General features: G+C 44.9%; 13 protein-coding genes and 1 non-coding gene across 14 annotated transcripts; 7 read left to right on the top strand and 7 right to left on the bottom strand.

The window, feature by feature from the left end:
• Positions 1-56: 56 nt before the first annotated feature.
• LALA0_S12e02168g (LALA0S12e02168g1_1) lies at positions 57-1,364 on the top strand (the record flags this gene model as incomplete). The annotated part of the gene is made up of 1 exon (XM_022774854.1): positions 57-1,364. One exon carries the CDS (start codon positions 57-59, stop codon positions 1,362-1,364), a length of 1,308 nt encoding a protein of 435 aa, XP_022630784.1.
• Positions 1,365-2,050: 686 nt separating this feature from the next.
• On the top strand, positions 2,051-2,176 carry SPO24 (LALA0S12e02146g1_1; the record flags this gene model as incomplete). The annotated part of the gene is made up of 1 exon (XM_022774843.1): positions 2,051-2,176. One exon carries the CDS (start codon positions 2,051-2,053, stop codon positions 2,174-2,176), a length of 126 nt encoding a protein of 41 aa, XP_022630783.1.
• Positions 2,177-2,368: 192 nt separating this feature from the next.
• TMH11 (LALA0S12e02124g1_1) lies at positions 2,369-2,683 on the bottom strand (the record flags this gene model as incomplete). The annotated part of the gene is made up of 1 exon (XM_022774832.1): positions 2,369-2,683. The coding sequence occupies one exon, from the start codon at positions 2,681-2,683 to the stop codon at positions 2,369-2,371; it is 315 nt and encodes a 104-aa protein (XP_022630782.1).
• Positions 2,684-4,070: 1,387 nt separating this feature from the next.
• STE18 (LALA0S12e02102g1_1) lies at positions 4,071-4,358 on the top strand (the record flags this gene model as incomplete). Its single annotated transcript, XM_022774820.1, has 1 exon — positions 4,071-4,358. The coding sequence occupies one exon, from the start codon at positions 4,071-4,073 to the stop codon at positions 4,356-4,358; it is 288 nt and encodes a 95-aa protein (XP_022630781.1).
• A 133-nt stretch (positions 4,359-4,491) lies between these two features.
• On the bottom strand, positions 4,492-5,094 carry ERV2 (LALA0S12e02080g1_1; the record flags this gene model as incomplete). The annotated part of the gene is made up of 1 exon (XM_022774809.1): positions 4,492-5,094. The coding sequence occupies one exon, from the start codon at positions 5,092-5,094 to the stop codon at positions 4,492-4,494; it is 603 nt and encodes a 200-aa protein (XP_022630780.1).
• A 361-nt stretch (positions 5,095-5,455) lies between these two features.
• Positions 5,456-6,541, top strand: TIP41 (LALA0S12e02058g1_1; the record flags this gene model as incomplete). The annotated part of the gene is made up of 1 exon (XM_022774798.1): positions 5,456-6,541. One exon carries the CDS (start codon positions 5,456-5,458, stop codon positions 6,539-6,541), a length of 1,086 nt encoding a protein of 361 aa, XP_022630779.1.
• Positions 6,542-6,643: 102 nt separating this feature from the next.
• On the bottom strand, positions 6,644-7,498 carry EMC2 (LALA0S12e02036g1_1; the record flags this gene model as incomplete). The annotated part of the gene is made up of 1 exon (XM_022774787.1): positions 6,644-7,498. The coding sequence occupies one exon, from the start codon at positions 7,496-7,498 to the stop codon at positions 6,644-6,646; it is 855 nt and encodes a 284-aa protein (XP_022630778.1).
• Positions 7,499-8,871: 1,373 nt separating this feature from the next.
• TIF5 (LALA0S12e02014g1_1) lies at positions 8,872-10,086 on the top strand (the record flags this gene model as incomplete). The annotated part of the gene is made up of 1 exon (XM_022774776.1): positions 8,872-10,086. One exon carries the CDS (start codon positions 8,872-8,874, stop codon positions 10,084-10,086), a length of 1,215 nt encoding a protein of 404 aa, XP_022630777.1.
• Positions 10,087-10,994: 908 nt separating this feature from the next.
• On the top strand, positions 10,995-13,577 carry BIR1 (LALA0S12e01992g1_1; the record flags this gene model as incomplete). Its single annotated transcript, XM_022774765.1, has 1 exon — positions 10,995-13,577. The coding sequence occupies one exon, from the start codon at positions 10,995-10,997 to the stop codon at positions 13,575-13,577; it is 2,583 nt and encodes an 860-aa protein (XP_022630776.1).
• Positions 13,578-13,633: 56 nt separating this feature from the next.
• On the bottom strand, positions 13,634-17,002 carry GRR1 (LALA0S12e01970g1_1; the record flags this gene model as incomplete). The annotated part of the gene is made up of 1 exon (XM_022774754.1): positions 13,634-17,002. One exon carries the CDS (start codon positions 17,000-17,002, stop codon positions 13,634-13,636), a length of 3,369 nt encoding a protein of 1,122 aa, XP_022630775.1.
• A 580-nt stretch (positions 17,003-17,582) lies between these two features.
• Positions 17,583-20,840, bottom strand: JSN1 (LALA0S12e01948g1_1; the record flags this gene model as incomplete). Its single annotated transcript, XM_022774743.1, has 1 exon — positions 17,583-20,840. The coding sequence occupies one exon, from the start codon at positions 20,838-20,840 to the stop codon at positions 17,583-17,585; it is 3,258 nt and encodes a 1,085-aa protein (XP_022630774.1).
• A 921-nt stretch (positions 20,841-21,761) lies between these two features.
• On the bottom strand, positions 21,762-21,867 carry LALA0_S12e01926r. The gene is made up of 2 exons: positions 21,830-21,867; positions 21,762-21,806 (listed from the first exon to the last, which is right to left on the bottom strand). It is a non-coding gene; the product is annotated as a tRNA-Leu (tRNA).
• A 519-nt stretch (positions 21,868-22,386) lies between these two features.
• On the top strand, positions 22,387-26,424 carry BUD4 (LALA0S12e01904g1_1; the record flags this gene model as incomplete). Its single annotated transcript, XM_022774732.1, has 1 exon — positions 22,387-26,424. One exon carries the CDS (start codon positions 22,387-22,389, stop codon positions 26,422-26,424), a length of 4,038 nt encoding a protein of 1,345 aa, XP_022630773.1.
• Positions 26,425-26,507: 83 nt separating this feature from the next.
• Positions 26,508-27,350, bottom strand: FIP1 (LALA0S12e01882g1_1; the record flags this gene model as incomplete). Its single annotated transcript, XM_022774721.1, has 1 exon — positions 26,508-27,350. One exon carries the CDS (start codon positions 27,348-27,350, stop codon positions 26,508-26,510), a length of 843 nt encoding a protein of 280 aa, XP_022630772.1.
• Between the last annotated feature and the right edge of the window lie 202 nt (positions 27,351-27,552).

Here is a 27,552-nt window from a genome sequence, read left to right as displayed (position 1 = left end):
AGCGAAGAGTTCAAGATGAACAAACTTGGCCTTGAATAGCTAACCGATATACCTCAATGGATGCAGTTTTAAGATGTTTTCAAAACGGCTATTTTGATTTTTATTTGGCCGAGTTCCTGCGGTTTGATTCAGCGCCTTTAGGTGGAAATTTACAACTGAAATCTATCGCGGACGATAAACTGGTTCAGCTGGTAAAATGCACTTTAGATTTGAAAGCGGAATACGCCAGTCATTGTACATCCGGGAACTTTAGCCCGCGTCTATTTGAGCTGTGTAACGAACAGCTAAAAGTCTTAAACAGACTTTCAGATGGAGAAGCGGCTTGGATTACAGGACCGCTGTGGATTAGCGCCAGACAACTGCTAAAGATAAGCAGGTACCTTGACAAACAACAGTCATCTTTTAAAGGTGCACATGGCAAGCAGCGGGCAAAACAAAGATCCAAGGGGGATCTGGAGGACGAGAAGTTTCTGGAGAAATGCGTTAGGGCAATCCACACAAGCTTCAAGTTGTGTCTTAACGACCGCAACCCTAATGCGCAGGAAAACAAAAAATGGGGTGTTTATTTCTTTACAAACCTGGAGCTGGCCATTTACCAACAGCTGCACAACGCTGACATGATCAGAAACTTGGTGAAAGTGATCGAGAGCCGGACTACAGAGCTGCCCACGCCTGAGCAGGCATTGTGGGCGCACAAGGCTCAGCTGGTCACATACCACCACTATATGGCCCGGTACTACGGGTGCTACGAAATGGACTACGAGCGTGGGTTTGTATTTGCGCAAAAAGCGTGGCTGGCGTCCAGGAAAACGCACCCTGGACCGCAAGAAAATGCCATTTGTGGGTTGTTGATACCATTTGCGGTGCTGGCGCGCAGATGGTACCCAGACCTTGCAGCGCTAGATTTGATCAGGCCTGCCGTTGCGGAGTTTTACCGTCCCGTGGTGGAATGCTTGCGGAACGGCGATCTGCTGAAATACGAGACATGGCTTACTGCAAACGAGCCCACGCTGCTGCAACGCAATTTGTATGTGGCCATGGTCGCGATGCGAGAGCTGGTTGTGCTAAAACTAGTGAAACGAACCGTGGAGCTGACGGGAGCGGGTCCAATTGTCCCGTTACACTTGATGGCCGCTGCACTCGTGTACAGTGATACCCATCGTGGTCCCCGGAACGACAACACGTCCGATGTGACGTCTGACGATCCCACTTTCCTAGACCGCACCGAATGTAGCCTGGCAAACCTGATTGCCAAGGGCTACATCAAAGGTTATTTGTCGCATTCCAATCGTGCACTTGTTCTCAGCAAGACCAATGCATTTCCCAAGCTCGTTCTAGGTGACTGTGAGTCTGTGAAATATTGATTAATCGTCGTGAGTGATTTACTCGAGTATCTTCCGTGAGTACCTCTGATGAGTACTTTTCCACCGCGCACATTAAACAGCGCGCGGGACTCGAGTGTCTCGTTCTAAAATCCTTTTTTTTTCCACCTATATCCGTTCCAAGACTAACAATCATCATGCATATGACTCAGTCGCACTAGTTGTCCTCGAAGAAGCTGGACACGATGAACAGTGATTACGATGATTAATGGTGACTTCATTGTCGGTAGTCACCAATATTCTGTGTGATCACGAATGTATGGCGGAACCTGTGATTTCCAAGGGAACCGGGAGGCTTATCATGGGTCTATTGTTTGGTCATGGCATGCGTATGGGTCCCACAGTGTATGATTAATGTTAACGTCCATTGATTTCCATTGCTAGACCTGGGTGAATATGGGTCACGACGGCATGACCCCAGTTTCTTAGTTTCGTATGGCTTTGGGAGGCGGAATAGTGCTTAGGCTTGGTCACGATCGCTGGTAAACTAGCGATCCACAGTAAAGTAAAGCTATAAAAGCAAATGAACAATGGCTGTGAGAGGGAAAGAATTTGAAGGTAGATTCAGTTCTCTCTTGTTATAAGATCATCAACAAATACAGTCTTCCAAAGACCAACAAACACTCACAAACACACCCCAACACACCCCACACACAAACATTCAAAAAATGGCTTTTCTAGTATTGACCTCTGAAATCTCAGCTCCATTCGTTATTCCATCCGTTTCACCAGTTTCCCCAGCTGCCAGCAGAAAGAACAGTGCTGCCAGCCTGGAGGCTGCCAGAAAGAACTAGAAAGCTCCCGCTCTCTTCACTTCTTCTCATCGCAGGCGGTGTTCACACTTGGATATTAACACTTAGGAAGCATAGGGCGAAAAGACCCCGTGTATGTACATAATACTACAAATAAGTATAGGCAAAAACTACCATATTTGATGTTTAATTCTTTTCTTTAACTACTACTTTCTTCGGTCATTGATTGATTTTTCAGTAGAACTCTTTGTACTTCTTGGTGTAGTACGCAGTGCCCAAACCACCCAAAACGGTCAGAACCAATGGAACGGGCTTTCTGAACCGAGATGGAATGCCTCTGGCAACACCTGTCACCAACATCAGTGTGCTGGCACCAAGCGCAATTTCCAACCCGCCGTCTGCGTTCTTGCTTAGTAGGTATCCGGCGTATCCGTAGATTCCCCCAAACGCCAGTCCTGCTAACAATGAAGGCTTGGAACCCTTACGGGCAAACCCCATAGCACCGCCAAAAGCGGTCAAAGCAGCTAGTGTATATGCTGGGTGTTCCATTGTGATTGTGATGAGTCGTGGTGTCGAAATGTGGTGAACCAGAGTAGGTTCTGGAGAGAAGAGAGTTTGAAATCTGGGATCGGTACTGGAGGGACAGAGACAGAGAAAGAGAGACGATCATATATCCGTCGTTCGTAATGATGAAACGCGGACAAGACGGATATTAGTTTTGAGTTGAAGGAATTCACGAAGCAGAATCGTGGTAATGAAATGAAGAGATCAAGAAAGGTGATGGAATTCGAGGCAGTCTATTCCAATAATGGTAGATATTTGTTAGTAAGCGGCATTACACTTTTTACATAACGGAAATAGGTGTCGGACATAACGATAGTCAAATGACATCTAAGGAGAGTGCTGTGCACGATGAGAGAAGTCCGGTACGTATACACTGGATATCGTCGTCACGTGATATGCCTTTCTCAATCTTTTAGGGCTGTATGTGGAAGCTATCTATTGGAATGGAAACAAGACATTGTCAGCAAAACGATCAACCAGACCAATTCGTTGCCAGACTCTCAGTTTAACTCAAAAATCTGTCATTTTACGTACGCTTTAGTTTGGTGATCATTTTAAACGAACGCTCCTGGTACAGAGAGGGTGCTGGCTATACACCCACTACAACTATCAACAGAATATGAACAAGACCTGTAAAAAGATGAAGGTTGTGTGAAACATTTTGCCACTATCGGTTTAGAAGATTTCTTGATTCCTCTTATAATTCATGCATACCCCCATCTCAATCAGTTTGTTCAGTTTTTGATTCTGTCTAGCCTCACTCTGAAATCAACTTGTCTTCCTCGTTTCAGACGCTTCTGTCATCAGCGTTCGCTGGACAAAAACTCCGAGTGAGAAACTAACCACAAGCTTTTCGTAGAACGTCAGGAAACGATAGGTCTGAATAGTCCTCTCAAAAACACCTCAATATTCCGGGTTGTTATCTCGACTCAGCCGTGTCTACACCACCGGTCTCACTTCGAAACACCCACATCACTCAAAGACAACATACATTGATAATGAATTATCCCGGCTACACCTACGATTAGAAGAAGCAAAATAGGCCCTCGTGTCTTCCCTGCAACCTAATTGTAACTCTTGTGGTGGATTACATAAAGACTTGAGAGTTTTGAGGTTTCAGTCAAACAATGGTCTCCTGTTCTTACCTTAAAATTCGTAGGCAGTGTTATATCGATGACCAGGCAACAAGATGACCATAACTAACCCGAAGTACCACTGCATTGGCAACTCTTGACACTACAACATAGCGTGAAATATAGGCTTTCTAACACATCGTATAGAGCGCAAGCCAGTCCGGCTCTTCGATTTCTCCAGATAAACTTGCCATCACGATCATAATCATCAGCATCTTCTTCAGCCTCTTCACCATCACATGGAAGACAACGACGTTCAGCTGAAAATTCAAAGCCTGAAATTGAAGCGAATCAATGAGCTCAACCGCAAGCTGAAGGAAGAGCTGGCAAGAGAAAGAATCACCGCTTCCAATGCATGCCTGTCAATTATAGATTATGCTACGTCCCACAAAGACTACGCAATACCGGAAGTTTGGGGGTACCCAATGGCAGGCTCAAACCCTCACCGAACCAACGCTTCTGGTTTACATAGACGTGCGCATCGCGAAGCAGGCTCTGCTGATAATACCTGCTGTACGCTGATGTAGCAGTAAATCGCATCCCACATTTGCAATTGCTCCTATTAGTTTTCTCTATGTTGATAACACCGTCGTTTTTTATAGTTGATTCTTGTTCGTTTCATTTCCCTTCTGGTCGTTACCTCATCGCTAGCAACAGTCATCAACCACCTTGTTTCGCCTCTTTCTGCAAAGAAACCTTGTTGAGTTTCAGATCAGGCCTGATCTTGCCGTCTTCGCCCCCACAGCCGCAATCGTAGCCTTCCAAAACGTCAGAGCAGTCATATTCGTCTTTCCCAAGATGCTCGTTAACACGGTTGTGGATGTGACAGCCCCAAAGTGCTGCTGCCTTCCTACTGGACGTCTGTGGTGGCCATTTCGCCAGCATTTTGACAAAATGCTCAGAGCATTCGCCACACGGATATAGCTCTGCGTAGAGTCTCAAAAACTGATCCAGCTTTTCCCGTTCTGCTGGTGTTGGCTCGTCCGGGAACCGTGCTAGAACCGTGTGAAAGTACTTCCACGATGCTCTTCCGAGTGCTTCCTTCGCTTTCTGGTCGGGCATCGACGGCATAATCGACGATTGCAGTCTTGACGTAGTGTCCTTTAAAGGTGCTGCTCTCTTGTTACTCGCATCATCAGTTTTGGCTGTCTCGCCAATGTCATTGTAGGTAGTGTAAGAAAGATTCTGGGAGGAGAAAAATACCCAGAGTCCAATGATTGATATCGCAGCGAGCACGCTTATCAGACGTTGTCGATAAATCATGAGGTGGGATGGTTCAAAACAACTGCGACGACTGGTACAAAAAGAATGCTGAAGGGTAGAGGGTCTCGTTTCTTAGTTTTAAACTGACATCTTTATATTTCACCTCGATGACTACAAATCACCGTGGTAGATCGTTAAAATGGGCCCAGTTGGCTTATGTAATAGAATAAAGATCACGTGATAAATCGCAGAGATAATTATATACGAATATTGTGTTTTTGAAATTACGGTCAGGTGATCTAGTTTAAAATGACCTCTTCTCAAATAACCTTTCAACTACTCTTCTATCCAAGGTTATTATCCAGAGATAGTCAGTTACACCGGCTCTCCAACTCCAAGTATTCGCGGATACCATTCTGTCATGGACTCCAAGAGATCAACAGGGCCTGGTATAAATGTGGTTCAGATCAACCAGGCGCGAGAGGCGTTTGCTCAAACGGTAAGGGCCAGAAACCCACGCAATAGTTCACAGCCCAATCCAAACGCCAATGCCAATGCCAATGCCAATGCATCGGCTGTTTGGGATACCCATAGAACCGTAGAGTCAACAGTAATGGCCAAACCGCGTCATAAATGTATGAACCCCAAGAATCCCAGCTGTGCACATTGCGCAGCGGTGATAATTCCAGCACCCGTTGCATCTCTACCAGCAGAAGACACACCATCGATATCCGTGGAAGACTGGGTAATCACTACACGCAAAAAACCAATACTCAACTCACAGGAACTGGAACAGTGGGAACAGATTCTAGGCCCACTTGCACTTCCAGAAATGATCTTTGGAAACAGTTTTGTAAGGATCGAAAATGCAAAACACAACTGGAGTTTAGAATTCAATGCTCTTGATGCACTGAAAGCCGTCAAGCTCGAAGATTCTGGGATCCGCGTTTCGTATGCAAACAAGTGGATCGACTCTAAGAAGAAACAGCAAAGAACCTCGGATTTAGACGATTCGTCTTTGCAAATAGGGCAACATTACGACTGGACCTACACTACATCTTACAAAGGGACTGTAAATGCTCAAAACACACATCATACGCCTTCTGAGGATGATTCTGAGGTTTTACCACTCGAGAAGCTAACACGGCCCGATCCCATCTTGTTTTATGACGAAATGATTCTGTTCGAAGACGAGCTGGCAGATAATGGTATAAGCGTGGTAAGCGTGAAAGTGCGTGTCATGAGCGAACGAGCACTTATTCTAAGCAGGTTTTTCCTCAGAGTAGATGGTGTTTTGTTTCGAGTCTACGACACGCGGGTGTACGTTGAATTTGACGAAAACAAAGTGGTGATAGAACATAAGGAACATGAGGGCGACTACAAAACCGTTCTTAACAAACAAAAAGCTGGTCAATCGCGGGATCCAAAAGCGATTTTGAGGGACAGTAATTGGGTCGTTCAACAATTATCGCTAGTAAAGCGAGAATGCGAAGTTTTACAACTATAACAGGGAGATTAAGTACATTTGAATTACTTGAGTAGGTTTTGGTTCTTGTGTTTTTTTTTTTTTGGCTTTACTGACTGGAAAACATCCTTGCGCAAATGAGTGCTATATATGTTCAAGAATCTTCTTTGCGGTGGCCACATCGGTTGCGTTACCCTTCTCTGTGATCTCTTTCAGTTTCTTGTTCGATAGATGCAGTATTTTGGAATTGTCTAAGAGTTTGGACGCCATCGCTGCAAAAGCCCATCCCTTCACATAAAGTTCTGATAGCTCTACACTTCTGAGGGCATTGTTGAGAGACTGTTGCAGAAGATTCTTCTTGTTTTTGTTATCTTTTCCTGAGCTGTAATACAATATCTCGCTAAGGTCCGCAAAGACGACGTAATTGAACGGAGAAATGCAAAGTATCTCTTCCAAACAGTATGCGGCTTGTTTCAGCTGGCCCAATTGAATGTAGCCTTGTGCAAGAGCGTACCAAGCTTCACTATCGACGGGAAACTTTTCCACCAGGTCTAGAAGCCTCGAGATATACTGTTCAGTGGACAGTGATTTACGCTGCACTGCTAGTAGTTTTTTATTGATCAAAGGATAGCCGACTATATCCGTATCGTCGACCAGATATTCGTCTAGAAGCCTTTTCAAATAATCCTCAGCCCTCTGATCACCTTCATTGACCTGCATTATAGTAGCTCTCATGACGAAAAGGTAAGGTGAATTTGGCCCAAAACGGTCCTTGAACGTCTTATATATCGTCTCAGCCTCAACATCTTTGTCCACGTAGATTGAAAGATCGAACAGCATGTGCGTAAGTGACAATAATTCGATCTCACTCATGGGGCAGTTACCTGCTCCAAGGAAGGCTTTTAACTGAGTCCATAGCGTAACAATTTCCTCAGCAGAAATCTGGGTATAATGCCGGGTAGATTGAATGGCTAAATAACGCTGTTTGATGATATCCATGGTCTATCGCGATAGTTGGATCCCTTCGAAAGATAAGTTGTAACGGGTTCTGATGGTGCTTGGAATATTGATTCTTAAATTCGTTCTTACTGACCTTACGAAGCTGAATTAGAACGTCACGAAAAGGCTCACAGTTTAAAAGAGTAAAGCAGTAGCACTTTAAAGCACTGATTCGAGTATTCAGCTTTACAAAAAGGCTATGTTCAAATTGGAACCCGAGGTAGCTTCACATAATGTGTCGTTGAACGTACTTTGGTGACAGAACACGAGAAGCCAGTCGTTGGAGTGATATAAAATGTAAACTTGAATAGCTGATTGTCAGTAGCAGGAAATAAGCATTCTGCGCCGTTGAGATGGTGTTTTATCAATGTGGGATGCCTGGTTGAAAAATTGAGGATCTCTTGTGTTGACGACGACAGAAGGGTATAAGATGATAAACGGACAATCTGGTAGTCGTGTAGAGAAAATCTATAAAAGGTACGTTTACGTCTTCGAGCAGTATTTCAGAGGTTAGTACATCTTAGATCGCTCTTATTTTATGTACTTGCTGATGCTTCCTGGTTGCCAGCCGAATTCTCGAACGACGTCTTGAGGTGGAAGACATTCATTCTATGATGAGCGGTTCTCACCAAGGTGAAAGTACAGTCTTCAGGGTATTAGATCAACCAGTTGGGGTTACATTTTGGGCTTTTGACAGTTCGAAAATTGCGTGTGCATCGATGGTTCAAAAACCGTCTTGCCATTCACTGACATCGATGACAGATTAATTAAACTGACAAACTAGACCATACAAGACTGACGGTCATTGTACATGTTGAGGTCATCGAAAAAAGCATTAGGAAAAGCTCGGATAAGTAGAACAGCGACTGGTAAACTACCGTGTCCTTCTCAACCGATGTCGTTCAATTCTAACACCCACCGTTAAATTCATAAAAATTCCAGACACATCTAGACCTAAACTTTCTGTCAAAAGAATCCAAAAGTTCCTATGACATGATTGTCAAAACCTGCTTACATATTACATACGAACGTTGTTCTCTCTTGGTCACTTCCAAAATGACAAATTCCATATGCAGGAGGAGAGCCGGTTCAGGACTGAAGACGTACCAAATTGATAAAAAAACGAGAATAAACTATACAAGTAGCTCACTGAAACTTTATGTTTAGTTCAACCATGTTCTAATGGTGTCAGCAGGCTTAGCATCTTCTTCCATGTTGGCTTTCTAGTATCGTACTCGTTAATATCACTCTGTACTACACACCTCATCGCATAAAATTTTCAAAATAACTGGCCTTACATCTAGAGAATCGCTACTCAAACACCACTTGTTTAGAACAGTGTAACGTTCTGACTCTCCAGTGACCTTCTCAATATGTCCATCAACATCTGCAGAGACAATAATGATCCTTTTTACCGTTACAAAATGCCTCCTCTACAGGCCAAAGTAGAAGGTAGAGGTAACGGTATCAAAACGGCAGTTTTGAACGTTGCAGACGTTGCTCGTGCTTTAAACAGGCCCTCGCCATACATCGTCAAGTACTTCGGTTTTGAATTGGGTGCCCAGACCAGTATTTCTGTCGATAAAGATAGATATTTGGTGAACGGTTCTCACGAACCTGCAAAGCTACAAGACGTCTTGGACAAGTTTATCAGCAGTTTTGTTTTGTGTGGAAGCTGTAAAAACCCTGAAACCGAGATTGTGATTACCAAAAACGGGGATTTGATCAGAAACTGTAAAGCATGCGGTAAAAGAACTCCAATGGACCTTAGACACAAATTGTCATCATTCATTCTGAAGAACCCACCTGAGTCCATGGAGGGGAAGAACAAGAAAAAGGCTGCAACTGCATCCGCCAATATTCGTGGTGGTGGTGTTTCTATCAGTGACATTGCTCAAGGTAAGTCTCAGTTTTCAGCTCAAAGTGCTGAAAAAACAGAAGAAGACCATGGTGGCGACTCGGACGACGATGAGCTAGCTCGTCAAATCAACGCTGCTGCTTCTCGTTTGGAAGAAATTGATGTGGACGACGACGAGTGGGCCGTTGACATGTCTGAAGAGGCCATCAGAGCTCGTGCAAAGGAGTTGCGTGCAGCTGAAGGTGAAGACATAGAGCACTCAACCCTAGAGCAATTTGGAGAATGGATCCTGCAACAAGATGAGATACCTTCTGATGTTGATCTGTATAAGAAAGCTTCTGAGTTGGACCTGCTGCAAGAACCAAAAGTTGCGTGTGTCCTTGCCCAGGCCCTCTTCGATGAAGATATTGTAGAGGAGGTTTCTGAACACTCTGCTTTCTTCAAGAAGCTTTTCGTGACAGAGGAATTCGAAAACCAGTTCTTGGGTGGTATTGAAAGATTTCTCGGTCTGGAACACAAGTCTCTGATACCAGCACTACCCAAGATCTTGGTGCAACTTTACAACAACGATATCATTTCCGAGGAAGTTATCGTCAAGTTTGGTACCAAATGTTCCAAGAAATTCGTGCCAAAGGAAGTCTCCAAGAAGGTTCGTAGAGCCGCAAAGCCATTCATCACTTGGTTGCAGACCGCTGAATCCGACGACGACGACGAAGAAGACTCGGAGTAAAATTCTCAGCAGTGCTCAGAAAACAATTTAGGATTATCGGGACTTCAATAACCTCCATATTGCAAACGAGTCAGAAGAATTTAACTGTATATATACAATCTGTGCAACTTCGCAAAGCTCTTGATTTCGCAAACAGTCTGTATATAGTGAGTATTCGCGTCCTTATGGAGAGAGTGTCGGAGCTCACTGGAATTGACCGGAATCGGAGCGGCAATGTTATTGTCGAGTTTTCGAAAGGCTTCAGTTAGCCAACGAAACTCCGGTATCATTGTGTACTAATATGTCATCGAAAACCTAAAAAACTGTCGTCTCACTGACATTGCTTTCCAAAACAACACCAGCCTGGCTTTTATGGATGCACTTTTTGCCTTAGATATGTTCATAGTTTTCTACTCATTTCTCACAAGCTGCTATCGTCAACCAGCACTCGACGCACCTCGATCAATCGTCGAAGTGTTGGAAAAACCAGCGAAAAGAATCCAAGATGACGATAGATAGGCGGTCCATTAGAGGTCCTCGAGAGTGGAAAACAATTTCTAGTCAAAGGTCTTCTTTTACAGCCAAGTTTCTCTTGCTGTCGTCAATTATACCATTGCTACCAGCATAAATACATCGAATTTTTGCGCAATGAAAACAGGTCCTACGAGGACGAAAACTTCGAAGACAAGACACCAAAACTCTAATTAAAACTGTTGATCTGCTTTTCTAATTCTTGTCGAACTAGAGAGAAGTTCAGCTTTCTTGATCAGCCAAAAGCGACTCTTCAACTCTGGATGAACTTTGATGTAATAAATACTTAATAACAATATCTAAGTTTTGACGAACTTGAGAAGATCCAAAAAAACAACCTTATTCATTGGCAGCATCGATGGCCATTGCAAGATTTCAAGACTAGTAGCTTGTTCAGCATGTTTTTAGAATTCCATCCATACCAGGAAAGATATGGATCGTATCTTCAGACGTATCATATCCAAGGAAAAAGATGCTCATGGCCATATCGAGTGATCCCAACGAAAGCTATGGCTCAAATGGGATTTGAGTTCACTCCTAAATTCAAAGGAAAAGCACTGGTTAGAGACTGCGTGAGATGCTCTTTTTGTGGGACAGATAGCTATGACTTTCACGATTGTAGAAGCAAACCATTGACCGCGACGCTGACCAAAGTACTTGAAAATCATTTGTTGAGAACTCAGGATTCCTGTTTGTATACCAGGCTAAAGTTTGTGCTGATACGATCTTTTTGGAAGAATGAGGTCATCGATTGGTCTGAGCAACAAACATTGGGAATGCCCCACAGTGCGGAAATCATGCGGCTGCGACAGTGGACGTTCAAAGAAGGATGGATACATGAAAGTGAGCCACCGATTTCTTCGGCAGCAATGGCTGAAGCGGGTCTTTATCGCTACGATTTGGGGCTGTCGTCGCCGGAACTTCAAGAAGAACACCCAGATGCCACGTATTGCATATATTGCAGTAAAATTATAGGTTCTTGGGAAGCAGACGACGATCCTCTTTGGGAACATTTTGTTTGCTCCAATGGTGGTCAATGCCTTTTTTTTGAGACCATGTCGAATAGAGCGGCGGTGGTGCAAATGAAGAGGCGGTACGATGAAGAAGGTTACGGTAGCAATGATAAATTGATGCCATCTTTGGACTACTACGAGACTTTTGGATCTCAATTACTCAAGTATGAGCAAGAAGCAACTGCTGATGAATCAGAGCATAAACGTGGTAGACCGCGGTCTCGTGGAAGTGGAGAGACAGTAACTAGGGAAGTAAAAAAAAGAGGGCGCCCTCGAAAAGAGAAACCGGCTGAACAATTAGCCCTCGAGGAGGGCACGACTTCTTTAGATTTTGACGGAACACCGATGGTGAAGCGCAAGAGGGGAAGGCCACGTAAAGCTGCTAACAGTGTATCGACGGAAATGAAGCAGAAGCGTCCTAGAGGCAGGCCCCGTAAAGAAACCACTTCTTCGGGTATGGGAGATCATGTGCCAACGAGCATGTCACCTCCTTCTACTGGTAGCTTGAAGTTACTTGCGTCTGATGGAACAGTTTTGGCCAACACCTCATCTGCAGGTGACGTCAATTCACTCCCACCCTTGAATTTGCCTACCACCGGTGTTTCTGCGCTTATAGGTGAGCCAGATGTTAAAGGTGGGCTGCAACAGGTGCAACAGCCGTCTGCTGCAATGGAAATAGATAATTCACCAAAGCGCAGAATCCGCTTGCGTCAAAATCAGCGGCTAACCTCCACGGAAGATCAAGAAATTGACAGTGACGACAATTCAACGAAAAGCATAGTGTTCAATTTCAATAATTCCTCACCTAAGAGCAAGGCGGAAGCCAGAAATCCGATAATTGACGACAGTTTTGACGCTTTTAGCTTTAGCGCTCATGGGAATAGTGAATTTGTGATTCCAGAGAGCGCTTTTCAAACAAAGAAAACGAGCATACTGCAGCCTCTAGCTGAGAAAAGCTTTGGTGTCGCGACCTTGCAGCACAGCGACGATGAATATACCAAAGAGAGCTCTTTATGTCCAAAGCCTACTTCTAAAGATAACGCTCTAGACGACATAGACATGAATGTCGAAATGAGCGACGACTCTTCGGAGAGTTTTCCTCTTTCGAAAGCTTCAACCCCCATCGGCTCACCAGCCCGATCGCTGTCACCGCGTGGCAAACCAGTGGTCGAAGCGAGACCTGACACTCAAGTTGATAAAACAGAAAGAAATTCGATCTCCAGTGCGAGAATAGGATCAAACATCGATGAAGACAACAGCTCGCCGATAGCCGGAAAAATTGACAATCTCAAATCTTTTCCTAGCGGCGGAAATGTCGGTAGTCATGAGTCTGAACCCGTATTAGAAACCGCGGGGTATCCATCACGCGTTGAAGAGCGTGTCAATATGTCGTTTCCAACCCCGGCACCTAACCTCCTGACGATAGGAAACGAAAGCGCCCGGCCACTATCAGCAAACTCGGCTGTTACAACAAGAGAAAACTCTAAGAGGGGATCTCTTACATCCAGACTTCCAGAGGACACATCCTCACAACAAGGAACGCCTACTCGAGATAAATTTTCGGTTGATTCAGGATCTGTGAACGTCTCTTCGTCTGCTGCAGAATTGCGAAATTCCTTCAACAAGGTGGACGAGGAACGGGCTCTTCTGGCGGACTATTTCCGCCAGCTTCTGCGATACATAAACGTTAAAGACTTATCTCTGTCAAGTGAGGTGGATGGAGACTTGAACTTCTTTGTTCTACACATGCCACTGCGGGAGAAGCAATTGACCTTCACTGCATGGGTTGATACGAAACAGTCAGAGCTCAATAAGGAGTTTGAAAGAGACTACAAAATCAAGGTTGCTAAGCTAAAGAAGCAGTTTGAATTGGCCAAACGTCTTATAGAGAACATAGACAATGACGAGACACTTTTGAGACTGGCAAAACATTATGGAGCTCTGGACCAAGCGAACAGAGCACATTGAGTACTGCTGTAAGTCAAACTTAGAATAAATGTGCTATATTTGTAAAAGCCCCTTGCTTATGCGTCTTCTAGATATTCATCTTCATCCTGTGAAGTATCCGTCGGACCTAAATCGGTGGGAAAGAAGGTCTGAATGGGGGGTAAACCGTCTTGAGCACCGGGGAGTGCCTGAAGCCCAAACTGTACCATGCGCATCTCGTTACGAATTTCAAATCTCCTCCAAGGATTGTTTCTGTCGCTCCGGTCAGCATTCCAACCATTGGCATCCGTAGCCACCGAGTCTCGAACTACATCTGCCCCATTCGAGTTTTCGGTAGGAATTCGCTGTCTCGCTAAAAACAACTCGCGTTGCCGAGTCAGCGCTGCTACATTGTCCCTTAGATACAGCCTCAACACCACAGTGGTCAACTCGTACTTTTCCAACATGTGGTCAAATTTCTCTTGCCATATTATGCGCCAAATAGTCAGGCCTTTCAAGTTCCTATCATCACGCATGTCGTATACCCGCGACTGAATTTGTGAAATACACCTGTTAAGGTCTACCATCTGAAAATATATGTGAGTCATCTCATTCAAGAGTGCGCCCGCGAACTGAAATTGAACTCTGACCATACTTGCGACATTTACTTCAAAATCACAAACACGTTCCTGTATATCATGAAACTTTCGTACCATTTGCGCGAGTTCACTGTTCAAGTCCTCGGATGCTTCTGGTGCCACGCAGCCGTCTATTCCCGCAAATTGGTCAGCGTCAGGATCTTCACAAAACTCCTCGTCGATGAGCGGAAATAGTCGATCCACGTCATGTTCATCAAGTATGCGATCTTGCGGTACCCGCTGGAGTGAGAAAAAGACATCTTCAAGTCTTTCAAAATTGATGTTTTGGAATGCAAAATCGTTGTTGTTCATGGCGTTTAAGGGAGTTAGACTGTGAGTTGCCGCCAAAATTGCAGGAGTTTCTTGATTCAGCTCACTTGCCACTCTACGCATGCCCGCCTCCAGGTCCTCACCCTCTTTGATAAGACTCTTCAAAACAATGAAGTTGGTTAAAACTTCTCGAACATTAGTCTGCGGGCCATTGGTAGGCGCAGTGAGACTCATTAAGTAATGCCTTAGCTTATGAACACCTTTTCCCGAAAAAACGCAGAAAATCTGTCTCTGGTTGTCGCTGAAGTCTGAGGGAGCAGCACGACAAAATGCCGTTATGTCAGACCGCAAAAAGGAGGGAACTGCCGTAAGTGACAGGTGTGAAAGCTTAGGACAAGCCATTAGAAGCTCATAGATTGGATAAATGGTTAAGTTTGAACAATAGGATAAATGCACTCTCTCAAGAGTATCGTTTCTTCCTCTCAGTGCCATCATGTTTAGAAGGCCCTCATCTGTCATTTGAGAACATTTAACTAATCCAATCCTCTTCAATTTGGTGAGGTCGGCCAGCTCATATAAGGTACGATTTGTTAAATTCGTGCAGCAAGCAAAATCAACGTATTGGATCCTAGGGCATGACTGAATCAAAATGCGCACACCACTATCTGTTAAGTTGAAACAGTGCCCAAAATGAATGGTCTGTAAATTCTTTCCAAGCCGTGACAAGTGGACCAACGAGTTGTCCGTTATTCTGCTGCACTTTCCAAAAAATACATTTCGCAGTTTGGGGGCTAACGATACAAGTCTCTCAACTGTCTTGTCAGTTATGTTTTCGCAATCACATAGATCTATTAGTCTCAACGCCGGTAAGTGGTCTACTTGAAGACTAAGCTGCTTGAGGAACTTGTCAGTGATGTTGGGATTGTGAGTAATTCTGAACTCTCTGAGCTGCGTGAGTTGACAAAACAATGTAACCAAACTGTTATCATGGACATTTGGTGAAAGTGTGATATCCACCTCTACCAAAAGTGGGCAAAGCGTAGCTAACAAAGTGACTAGTTCGTCATTCATATTAAGATTTGCAGTAATTTTAACCCTTTTCAGTAATGGTGCATGAGTGATGAAAGTATGTAGTGCAGAAAAGGAAACGTCCCTTGCCTGCGGCACATAAAATCCCTGAACACGCTGGCATTGGTATGCCAAAGTGTTGAAAATGCTATCAGAGACCTCTTTAATGCCTGTAATGTCGACGCTCTGTAAAAATCTGCACCCTTGAAGCACGAGCGATATTGAAGAGCTCGTTATGTGTTTGCAAAATACGAGTGTTAATCGCTCTAGGTTGGGACAGCCAACGAAATGTATAAGCTGCTCGTCTGTCATGTAATCGCCAACAAACGAAAAATTGAGTCTCTTCACCATGGCCCGATAATTGAAAAGAGTTTGATAGGCAGGTCTTTGCATGGTGGTCATAAAATGTTCGAGCTGAGACTTTTTATTGATGTGCGGCCTATAATACAGCACCTTGACAATGATTTCGGCCCAAAACTTGCATACTGTCATGAACTTGACAACCTCAGATTTTTGAGATAATCGATCCAGCACCATACTCAAGATTTCGGCTGGAAGCCTTTTGAGTGGAAACTTCCTTTTCGTGGGAGGCTGATGTAAGGGATATAGAAGCCGTTCCCGAAGTCCCGTAATATCGAGCTGATGGCCATTATCGTCTTTCCCAGCCAAAGCAAGCTTCATGCCAGACGTCAATTGAGGATTCAGATCTTTGAACATGTTCCTCGAAACTTTGAGAGGACTTTCGACATATTCGCCACGGGCCTGTGCCAGGAGATAGTTACTGACCAGCGATCTAAACTCTGACATCTTATTTTTAAAGTAGACCTTCACGCGCTGCAGCTGTAAGGTTTCCATTTCTATTGCTCGTAACCGAATGCGCTGTAGTCTGTTTATGCTGGAAATAAAGTCGGGGTCTGTGGACTCGCGATTGTCATTTTGCTGGATCTGTTGTAACATGGCGTTGTCAGATTCGAAAGATTGTAGTAGAGCATCTCGCCTGGCCTCAATGATACGTATGCACTCATTCAGCTTTTCGTGAGCCTGCTCTTCGAATCGCTGAATTATAGCCATGTTGACTGATTCTCCGGTTTCCGACATCACAACGTCTTCGTCTGTGCTTATGCCGTTATTTAGAGAAACTTGAACGCTGGTGTTCTCCAAAACCGGACTTCTAGATCTGTTTTCCTGGTCATCATCTTCGTCGTTTTCGTCTTCGTTTTCTATGTCATCCTGAGTTTCTTCCACACATTCCACGCCATTCTCACCGTTCATATCGGTAGCTCTAATTTCTTCATTACCATTGGCATTAATCTGCTGTTCATTACCGACAGGAAATATACTACGCAACGCCATTTCGCTCTGTGCCACCCTTGAGATCCGCGAGTTTCGTTCTCGATGTTCCTGATTTATTCTTTCACGGTCCTGTGAGCTTACTCCATTCCTGATAGGAACTTGGGCAGTAAACCAGCTTGCGGGTAGCTCCCTGCTCATATCACAAACCTCTTAGCCTGTCCTAGCTCAACTAAGCACCCCGAACTCAGGTCGATAGCTCCGTTTATGTTCGGGTCCCGCGCAAACAGTCGTACTCCAGAAAATGAGCCAAAAATAAGCCAATTTCAGCGCTTCAAACTTCAATTCTAACAATTGTGAACCGTCGAATGAACTTTCAATGGTCCTGTCGACTTTGAGTTGAAGCTCGGCTCAGAAAACAAGCACTAAGGTCGGAAACATTCGGTTATAAATGTGTAATCAGTATCATCTCAATTCCATTTTTTGTGGGCCTCATCGATTTTTGACGGATCACTCCATACGCTATAGGGTAGTAGATGATGACAGCGTCAGTAAAATAACAGTGAATAAACTCATTGGAACGATAGAAAATGTTTGAAAGCTACTAAAAGGTCATTATTCATTACTTATACCGGCACATCGATCGAGCGGAGCTCGAAATAATGCTCTGTTAAAACTGCTTTGATTCTTGATTTCTTGCTGGATTTGCTGTAATGTTGTAGATGTGGTAAATATCCGTTTCCAATAGTTGTCGTAACTTCACGGATGGTGTGTATTTATATCAATATCCGTAGTTCCCATATAGTGACCCGGTGTTGCTGTTGGAAGGGTGCAGATAATTGCCGTTATTGTTGTTGTTAGCGGATTTATTCGTTGTGTTGCTGTTGCTCATGCTTATTTGTGGGAGAGAAATCTGAGTGCCGTTTTGCAAACTCAGCATGTCGAATTGCGAGGTAACATCATCCCCGTAAATGCCCCTGTTATCTACACCTGGATTTGGGTAAACTCCACCGGCGTAATTGTAGTAGCCAGCGGTCGCTACAGATGGAGGTGGCTTTTGGGGATTTAGGTTCAGAGAAGCCGGGTTTGATGCTGACACCGAAGCAGTAGCAGTGCCGGCAGGAACGGCCGCTAAACCGCTGTTAGAAAGCGCCCGGGGACGAGACCCATTGCTCATATTACTTCCCACCGAAACATTGCGCGCGTGACTGGCTCCGTCGCTATTGAAGACTTGAGAGATACTAGGGCGGTGCTTGGAAGAGCCGGACACCGCTGGCGTTATGGTGGATGCAACAGCGGTTCCACCAAGACCCACTTCTTCCATCAAACGACGATGCTGCTGAGTTGGGTTAATCTCCATGAGTGCGCGACGCACCTGTTGCACGACATGCACTCTGACGTCGCCCTCGAGTAGAGACATCGAAAGAACCTTGTAAAGAAATGTTGGCCCATAATTTGTATCGCAGAGAATTTGAAACAGTAGTGGGGAGGGATGCGAAGTATCTTTCTTTCCGAAGATGGTGTCAATTATTAGTCGTTTGGCTCTCTCGTCGCCCCTAAAGTTTAGGACCTTTAGAACTGTCAGAGATGCAAGCTTATGGCAGCACATCTCTGCCATGTTCGCAACAAGGCGTGGAGCAAGAATTGAATGTCTGTGAGGAAGAGTGCATGTATCCAAGAACCAAGTAACAAGTAAAGCGCCGTTGCTGTTTGTGGCCAAGTATTCGGTGTACAAGACGATCATGCCGCTGAGTACGAGCAGCTGCTCCCTTGTAATCAGATCGTGGGCCTCCAGACAAGCCCGTACAGCTCTTGCACCGTATCTATTTTGCGCGATTGTCCAAAAATTCGATATAATGTGTTCGAAAATAAAGTTATTCCAAGGAAACCCAAATTTTAGTACGCATTGAGTGACATAATTTCCAAATTGGTCATTGAAAAGTGGTGTACAGTACTTTTCCACGCCCCTTGCGACTAGCATCTTTTGTCTTGGTGTATTAGCTTTAGTGATGATCTTTTGGCATGCCCAAGTACCATTCTTGTGAACACCCATCGAAGTCAAAAACGTATTTGTTCGTCTAAGCATAATGTCTTTGATGACAGACGAAGAATAATCAAAGAGTTTTTGCACGATTGTATTACCCAAATAGTCAGAGCACAACTCTGGTAATTCGTCCAGCATCGCTATGGCTAGCTGCTCCACTTCTAGCTCGCTCATGAGGTTTGAATCGATTGCTTTACGAATTTCGCGAAGCTTAGGAGCATCAAACTCTCTGTTGGGTAAGGGATCCGGTAATGGACCAAAATCCGCTGTGTCGCTTGTTCCATTGCACAGTAGTGCATTGTTGATGATATGTCTCGTTTGAGCAGAATCGTGACTTGCGCCAAATGAGTTGATAATATCTTCGATGGCTTGAATGTGTTGTGAAAAATTTGGTGGTGGTAAGGGAAAAGGACAATGCTCCTTTTCGGAACTACCATGGGACGCTGAACCATGATGATTTGAATTTGGGTTTGCGTTTGCATTTGGCTGCTGTTGTGACTGTGATTGGACGTGGGGCTGCGATGCGCCAGGCTGAACTTGCTGTTGGTGGGCGGGTCCGTTTAGTACGGGAATCGAGATATTGCCCTGTTGCTGAAAAGTCAAAGCTCCACTGTAAAGTTGTTCTTGCAGCAGCGATTGAGGTCCATTCATGGTGGTCGAATTGCTTGCCAAGGAGTGCGAAGAAGACATCGCTTGCTGATGCATAGGTAAGACCTTAGCGAACGAAACAGAACTTGGTGCACCTACAAGAGAGACTTCCTTGCCATGCAACGCATCTTTTGCGCGCATTGCAGACTCTACAGTGTCGAACTCAACGAGCGCCATATTTATTCTTTTGAGTGTTCTCGCGGACAAGACAATACCGAACTTCATGCACAGCGTGGCCAAGCTCATACTAGTTAAATTGACGGCATCGGCTACTTGTGGCTGTTGTTGTTGCAAAGAATAGACGTTGGATATGGACACAGTGTTTGTTGGAAGAAGTGTAGAAATTTGGTTTATCGCGGGAACAGAGGGGTCGGTTGTCACCCAGTTGATGGATCTGGGGTCAATCTCATCTGCTACTAATGGTGAAGGAGGCGTGAGTTGCCTTGTACCTGTCGTGTTATGTGCCGGTAACGGGGCCGGCTCCAGCCCCAGTCCAAAAGTGGACGCCCTCGAACGATTTACAGCTTTGTTGTCGTAAATTGGAGCATCTGTGTAGATACTTGAAGCGTTAGAATGAGATCTTTGTCGAGTGTTCCAGATGTTACCGGCGTTACCATTTGCCGTGTTTGGGACAATACCTGTAACCATGCCTGGGACCGTTAAATTGTTTGTGTTGTGATGAGTGGCGCCGGTTCCCCCGGTTTTGGCCACATCAAAGTAGGCACTGGAAGAGTAATCGTTGAGCGGACTGGCTGACGCAAAAGGTGGGTTAGCGATGCCTGAAATTACATGTGCTTCATTTGGCGAAGTGTTTGTGGACCACAGACTGCCCGCGGTCTGCGGCATGCCCGATAGTGAGGTGATCTGCGAAGATACCGTGTTGTTTCTGGTTCGTGACACGTTGGTCGAGTTTGTGGCGTTCAGATTTTGACCACCGGTGGTGAACGAAAACGACTCGCCGGAATTCCGGGGTAGCACCGTAGTGCCAAAAAACGGGTCTTCCGGCATTGGTTGGGACGCAGCCGGAGGCGTAATTTGGCCGGAAAGGCTTACTTGTGACCTTGACGTGTTGTTGCTCGACGATCCACTGACAGCTTGGTCGGGTGAGTTTTTTTGCGTTCCGGACGCTTTACGCGAATGATGCAGTTTCGCACTGATGCTGGGCAGCAAATTGCTTAGCGTGTTGGAGAATTTGCCGGCTCTGACCCGGTAAGAGCCTAGTTTCTGAGGCTGATTTGGGTCACTGGCGTTGAGTTCTTCTTCATACAAGGGCAGCGTTATTCCGGGGTCTATGGCTTCTGGAATTTGCATCAAGCCCTGTTTCTGCGACGACTTACCCTTCTCCATTATTTATGGATGGTAACGGATTGATCTACGCTGTTGCTTTTGGCGCTTTTGAATGCGAAGTCAAAAGGTGGTAAAGGTAGTAGTTCTTGAAGGTCGGATGACTACGGTTTAATATTTCGAGATAAATTAAGAAGTGAATTGTATGGCGCCGTTCGGGATGATGAGGTCACGAGCCCTCAAAAATGAAAGGCTTTTGGCTTTGAAAGTATCTGAAACTCCAGTAATAAAAGACAATTTGGGTCAGTTTGTGGGTGTGTATGTGTGCTGGGTAATAGGGGATTGGTAGGTTGCTGCCTTTTCAGTGTATTTTCTGAGGTAGAGGCTTAACATTCCGAAATGTATTTATAGTTTTATTAGTTTCTCGAGCGGTCTTTCTAGAATAATGGGAGTCAAGACCATAACGTTCGATGAGGCTGTACGGCGGAGTAGGCTTTTTGACTTATGAGCAGTTTCGCAGAATGTCTCTTGGACAAGTGACGTGGCTTGATTTTTCGCAGTTTGATCGTTGTATACGAAACTTCGGGTAGAGGATTGGCTAGAGGAAATGAGTAGAAGACACGAATGCGAGTTGAAATTCTTTGGTCATTGGAATTCCCCAGGAGAAGGGGCAGCTTTGAAGCAACGTATTAGCATGTGTGTATGTGAAACAGGCAATTCAAGTCAAGTTCCATTGGATATAAACTCCGCGGTTTGAACCTTGTTCAAAGTACTCTCTGTGCCTGGTGAATCTTGTTTAAAGCGGGCATTCAAAGCCACATTTGTGAAGCTGAAAACTCAAGTTGAGTTTCAACACACGTAAACTCAGTTGCTTGAACGCAGTTCATGTGTAATTAGGCAGCTCTCAATACACGGAAGGTTCTAAAATTCCTTTACATGTAATAAACATGTAAAAAACACCACAAGCAAAAATCCAAAAAACAATGAGAGCTACGGGATTCGAACCCGCGCATCCGAAGATATCAGAGAATCTGACTTATTATGAAAGTTAAGCCTAAATCTGACGCCTTAACCACTCGGCCAAACTCTCGTAATGATGGAAAGAGAGAGTACTGAAAAGGACATACGAACTTTGCGTCTAAGCGATTTACTTTGTCTCGTACTTCTCAGGGAATGGACTTCACCGAACAACACTTGATTGCAAACACAGAAAGCCCGTTGTATATTTCACTTCTTGGTTTTTCGCTCTTTGAAAAAAATGCTATTCCCCTCAAAGCCTGAGATAGTCACGTGACTCAAACATCTCGAGGGAATTCCCAAAACGGACTACTTATTTCCCTTTTCGGTACGAAGCCCGATCTATTTACCGTTTTCTCAATCGGGACAAGCTATTTCATCGACCCATGGACACTCGCTCAACACCTCGATAGATGTCAACATGAGGAGCTTCATCTCAGTTGAAATACACCATTAGCGTCTTCATTAAATTCTACCCTTCCAGCCTCTATTTTTCATTCCGTCTGGGGTCTTGTCAGATTCAAACTAGCTCATTTGGAAAGCCCCGGGTCAAAACTAACAAATCATCAAATAACAGATCGCCCGAGCCGTTATGACCATCAGTAACAAGGACTCAGACGCAGAGTTATCGACAGTTGACACATTACTGTCAGAAATCGAAAAGGAGATTCCAGCGTCTGCCAGCAGACAAATCCCATTGCAAGAAATAGGCGACGACACCATGGAGAAAATAGTCAAGTATAACACACAAACCAATTTAAGCTTGGGTGCTCAAGATGAAGACCAAAATGGACTGGCCGAACGGCCACTTCTGGAGCCTCGCAATCGTAAGTCTGTGATGTTCAGTGACAAGCATGAGCTTCATGAATACCCGGGAACAGAAACGTCAGCAGCTGAGGAGGAATTAAAGAGACACATCGAAAAGACAGTAACCGTAGCCTGGAACCATTCCTCACTCCCGCAAGGTGAAAGTGGGAAGAAGACCACATATTCACAGGAAAACGGACAGGAAGATGATGCCAAGGACCAACATGACAGAGCCAGCAGTGGTTCAGAGAGCTCAGAAAGTTCATTACTGCTCACAACAGAAGAATTGAAATCCAGTTCTGTCACAAATTTATATGATAGGCTTGATCTTGTACTGGGGAGTAAGCCGGGGTCACCAAATGTTCCCAAATTGAAGGAAATGATCAATCATGTGGACAGCTTGGCTTTTGCCCCGTCCACGGACCGTGCATCCCAAACAGAACCTTTAAGAATTACTTTTGAGTCAACACCACCGCTAGGTGGTAATACTCAGCGTCACGAATTGCTAGAATACGAAATTCATTCTTCAGCGTCAGAAGACGAAGAGTTTTTCTCCCGGCGCCCACATTCTCCGTCCAAAATCCCCACTACAAACACTATTCGCATCAACAGACTGGCCAATTCGCCTAATTTGACGTCAAACCAGGGGCCTAGCCGCGTTTCATCAGGTTCTTCTATGGACGAAAGTATAACTGACCTAGAAACTACAATGATGCAGGATAAGTTCAATCTCCTTAGGACGTCTGTACCGCAGACTGGCACTGATATTCATGAGATTGCACATTCTGGGTTTGAAATGTCAAACAGAAGCTTGGTCGCTTCTGAAGCGGCCCGTAATACTTCCAGGGTCTTCAGCATGGCTACAACTGCTGAGGAGTTCCAATCGGCTCGAGAAAGTGCAGAAAGTGCAGAAAGTTCGAGCTCAGCTGACGATTCCCAAGCGTTTGAAGCCATTGAAGACCTCCAAATATCAGAAGGTCTGGTAAGAGAAGACGCAACCTTGAAAAACATCAATGAATTGGTCAAGCTGGATGACTATCACAACGATGGGTCTAATGCTTACCTTAAAGGTGAGAGAATGCTACCGTCAGATTATGATCTTTCTGGTGACAATATGGTTAAATCCCCCTCGACATCTACCGTCCAACTTTCTTCCTTACACGATCTTAACAGAGGGGATCCAGCTCTTGATGTTAGCGAAGATGAACACCAAATAGAAGAGTCCATTGGAAGTCCTAACCACAATGGCGCTGGTATGGAAAATGGGGAGGAAGCCAATTCAGCTGCTACTGATACTTCTGAGGACAATTCCGAAATACGTTCAAGTGCCGTCCAAGAAACGGATACGTCGGTCTCGTCCGTCCCGGTGATTCAGGAAAAAGCTGACGAAGGCTTTCATGATGACAAGCCCCATGACTACGCGGCTGTAGCCGCTGATCAGGCAGCGACGAGTGATTTGAAACATCCCACCGAAGGCATTCTAAAAGATACGCGGATTATCTCCCACAATCTTGCGAACGTCTTCGACGAGGACGCTATCTTCGCAGACATTGGTGATACTTCCCAAGATTCTGTTGATATTACCTATGCACTAAAGCCAACCTATCTTTCAATCTGGCATTCACAAGACGTGTCGAGCAATGCATCACCCACCATTTCATCTCATTCGCAGTTTTCACAACAGTCCAACATAACCAGTGATTCGTCTGGTTCGGTACCGTCAACCTTCAAACTCAAGCCGCGCATAGTGAGCAGGGGTAAAATCCACTACCCGCGAACAAGGACTTCCTTGCCTATAAATCAAGACAAGTCCTACCAAATCCAGAATAGTAGCTCCAGTAAATTCGATCCCCGTCGTCTTCAATGGAGTCAGCGTGTACAGCCCGAGATCTCCAGAAAGCACTCTCATGACACGAACATTCCTTCCATTGCGCGCATTGCACTAGCAGATGAGCAATCAGATTTAGGTATACAAGCTGCATCGAACTCGAAACAAGATTCGGTTCAACATGAACCAATGGCGTATAGCGATTGCGATACTGAACAACCAGATATGATATTATCAGATTCAGTGGAGGTAGCGGAGACCAGTAAAATAAGCACGCATACTCTGGACAATTCTTTACAGATACCTGACATGGGTAGAGACAACTTTGACCTCGCTGATGACTTCAACAAACTGTTAAGAAGCTTCAGTCATGGAAATACTTCCTCGAATGAGCCCAGTGCACAGAATGGCGATCCCATCGTATACCACATATGGGGTGAGGATAACTATCACAATGCTGTTGAGCTCTCATTTGAAGATGAATACGGGATCGCAACAAGTGCCAAGAAAGGGATCAATGAGAAGGTCCTGACAAAGCTTCTCAGCGATGCGGAGAATGATGGAGAAGAAGATCCAAACAAAAATGAAGTAACTGGTCTTGGGATACTAAGAAGCGCTGATAGCGATGTTGCTGTATACAATAGCGAAACTTTCAAAGGATTCGAAGCTGTAAGGTCTGCATCCGGAGAAACAATGGAGCCTTTAAAGAGCCCAAAGACGTCGCCAGTGAAAAGTACACATGTAGAGAGCCCATTCAAGACTGTCAGGGCAAAGAATCTCGACAACCCAAACAAAATTATTACGGGATCTCCGGTCCGCACCGTTGGTCTAGAAGAAAATCAGACGCAGCAGCTTGAAAGTGAACCCAGCATCCATTTTTCGACAGAACATCCTAGTGGCATCTATCAGGAAAGTCGGGAAAAATTTTTGAAGGACACTGGAAAACTATATATTCTGATCAAGTCGATCAAAGGTATTAAGCTCGAAGACATCTCGCGTCACAAAGCTGAAATTTCTATTGAGTTTGACAATGGTATCAACGTTGTTCAGACGCCCTGGACACCTCTAGATAAAGATGCCATTGAAATGAATCAAGAGTACGAGCTGATCATTGGGGACATGAAACCAGCACTCTGCGCGCAGATAACTCTCAAGTGCAGGTACCAGAGGCCCACTTCGCAATTGGTTGAGGTGACAGAGCGCATTCCTATCAAGAAGAAATTCCCGTTCGGCAAACCTAAGTATAGTTTGAGGAAAGTGTTTGTCAACAAGAAAGTGGAAAACGATCCTTGGGATCACGTATTTGCTCAGGATGGATCTTTTGCCCGCTGCAAACTGCCAGTTGACAAGGCTATGCTGGAAGAAAATGCTTTTAGAAGGAAAAGATATTCCTTTCCGCTTTTTAATGAATGGAAAAGGAAGATCGGAAAGTCACAGGACGGAGAAACTGTTTATAATCTTCCTCGTCAACCTGCTTATCAAATTGGTGAAATTGAGCTAGAGATGTGTTTTCTTTCACGAACGTCCAATTTCGAAAAGTTTCCGAAGACACTTGATCTGGCTCACGATGTAGTCAACAAGTTTGCCGAACAACAGGAGATCCAATTCGAAGGCTTTCTATGGCAAGAAGGAGGTGACGTGGACGGATTGCTACAAAAGCGGTTTTTCGTCTTGAAGGGAACTCAACTCATCGCTCACCATGAAATAACCAGGGCACCTCAAGCGCTCATAAATCTTTTAAAAGTGGTGAGCGTTGTCGGAGAGGGAGGGCTTACTGAAGAAGCGGCTCAAAAAGTGAGAAATTTCACAGACATGGTTCTTTTCAGTGAGTGCTTCAAGCTCATTTTCGAGAACGGCGAGATTATCAACCTGGATGCCGAATCTGCCGATCTCAAAGCCAAATGGACCGCTCTTCTAACACAGGTTGTTGGATTGAACAAATTCCACCAACCGTGGGTCAAGCATGTATTGAATAACAGGTTGTTGAACCTGTAAGTAACCATCATCAACATTAATTAATCTTTTTAATAGTATACATTTAGAACAAACAATCGAAGACTATTTTCCAATTCGTCCCATCATTTTTTTTGTTGCTGGTTCATGTTATTCATCATTCCGGGGAACGGGAATGGGAATCCTCCAAACATAGATGGCATGCCCATGGGGAACCCAGGTGCTGCCATGTTGGATTGCATAGCTTGCATACCAGTATCCTGACCTTTACCGTCCGATCCCGAGTCATTAAGTTTTCCCTGCTGCTGAAGAGCCAGCAGGCCCATAAGCATTTTGTGAGGATTGTATTCAGCCCGCAGTTTTTCTTGTTTGTGAAGATACTCCATCCAGGTTTGCTCGTTGAAGCCATAGTTGAAATAATCACTGAGATTCGCACCCGGCTGCCGCCATGGCTTTTCCTTCAGCACTTCAGGATCGATATCAGTTACCAGTTGATCTCCAAGTTTACCGGGTGCGTTTAAATCGAGTATGGGAACCCTTTCTGTACCCGGTTGGGCCTGTGATGTTCCGTCCACCATCGGCTCTTCTTGGGCAACGTCCTCATCCACCGGTTTGCCGATCGCCGGAGCCACTTCCAGAGTTGGGGCAGTCACTGAGACTGTCTTAGGGACCCCATTTGCTGTGGAGCTTGCAGGTTTCTTGGAGTCCAGTTTTGAGCTATCTGTCCCGACCCCGATGATGAACTCTACATCAGACTCATCTTCGGAGTCCTCACCTTCGCTGGACTCGTCGTCGTCTTCGTCTTCATTGCTACTGCTCGATTCAGCAGTCTTGGTACGTTGGGTCGCTGCTTGTCCTGCTTCATCTTCTGCTGGCCGTTTTTTGTCGTTCGTGCTTGCTGTCGATGCCGCAGCACCTTCATCTTCGGAGCCATACAGATACTTCTCGTCTTCATCACTGGAACTCATGACTGCTGGAATTGAAACCTCTATATAACGACAGTGTAAAACGCTAGCTGAGAGGACAATATAGTCCTGTATCTAGCACTTCTTTGAAGTCGATGAGTTGGTAGTGAGTGGTAGTTAGTGATTCTTGATAATCCTATGGGATATGGAAAGTTTCAAGATCACATGACCTTTTCAATTTCGTGAAAATCAATTTAAATCACAC

Source organism: Lachancea lanzarotensis, scaffold LALA0S12, assembly GCF_000938715.1.
Source record: "Lachancea lanzarotensis genome assembly LALA0, scaffold LALA0S12, whole genome shotgun sequence".
Classification (NCBI taxonomy): Eukaryota; Fungi; Ascomycota; class Saccharomycetes; order Saccharomycetales; family Saccharomycetaceae; genus Lachancea; species Lachancea lanzarotensis.
The sequence above is the reverse complement of the archived record's forward strand: the minus strand, read 5'-3'. Positions and strand labels throughout refer to the sequence as shown.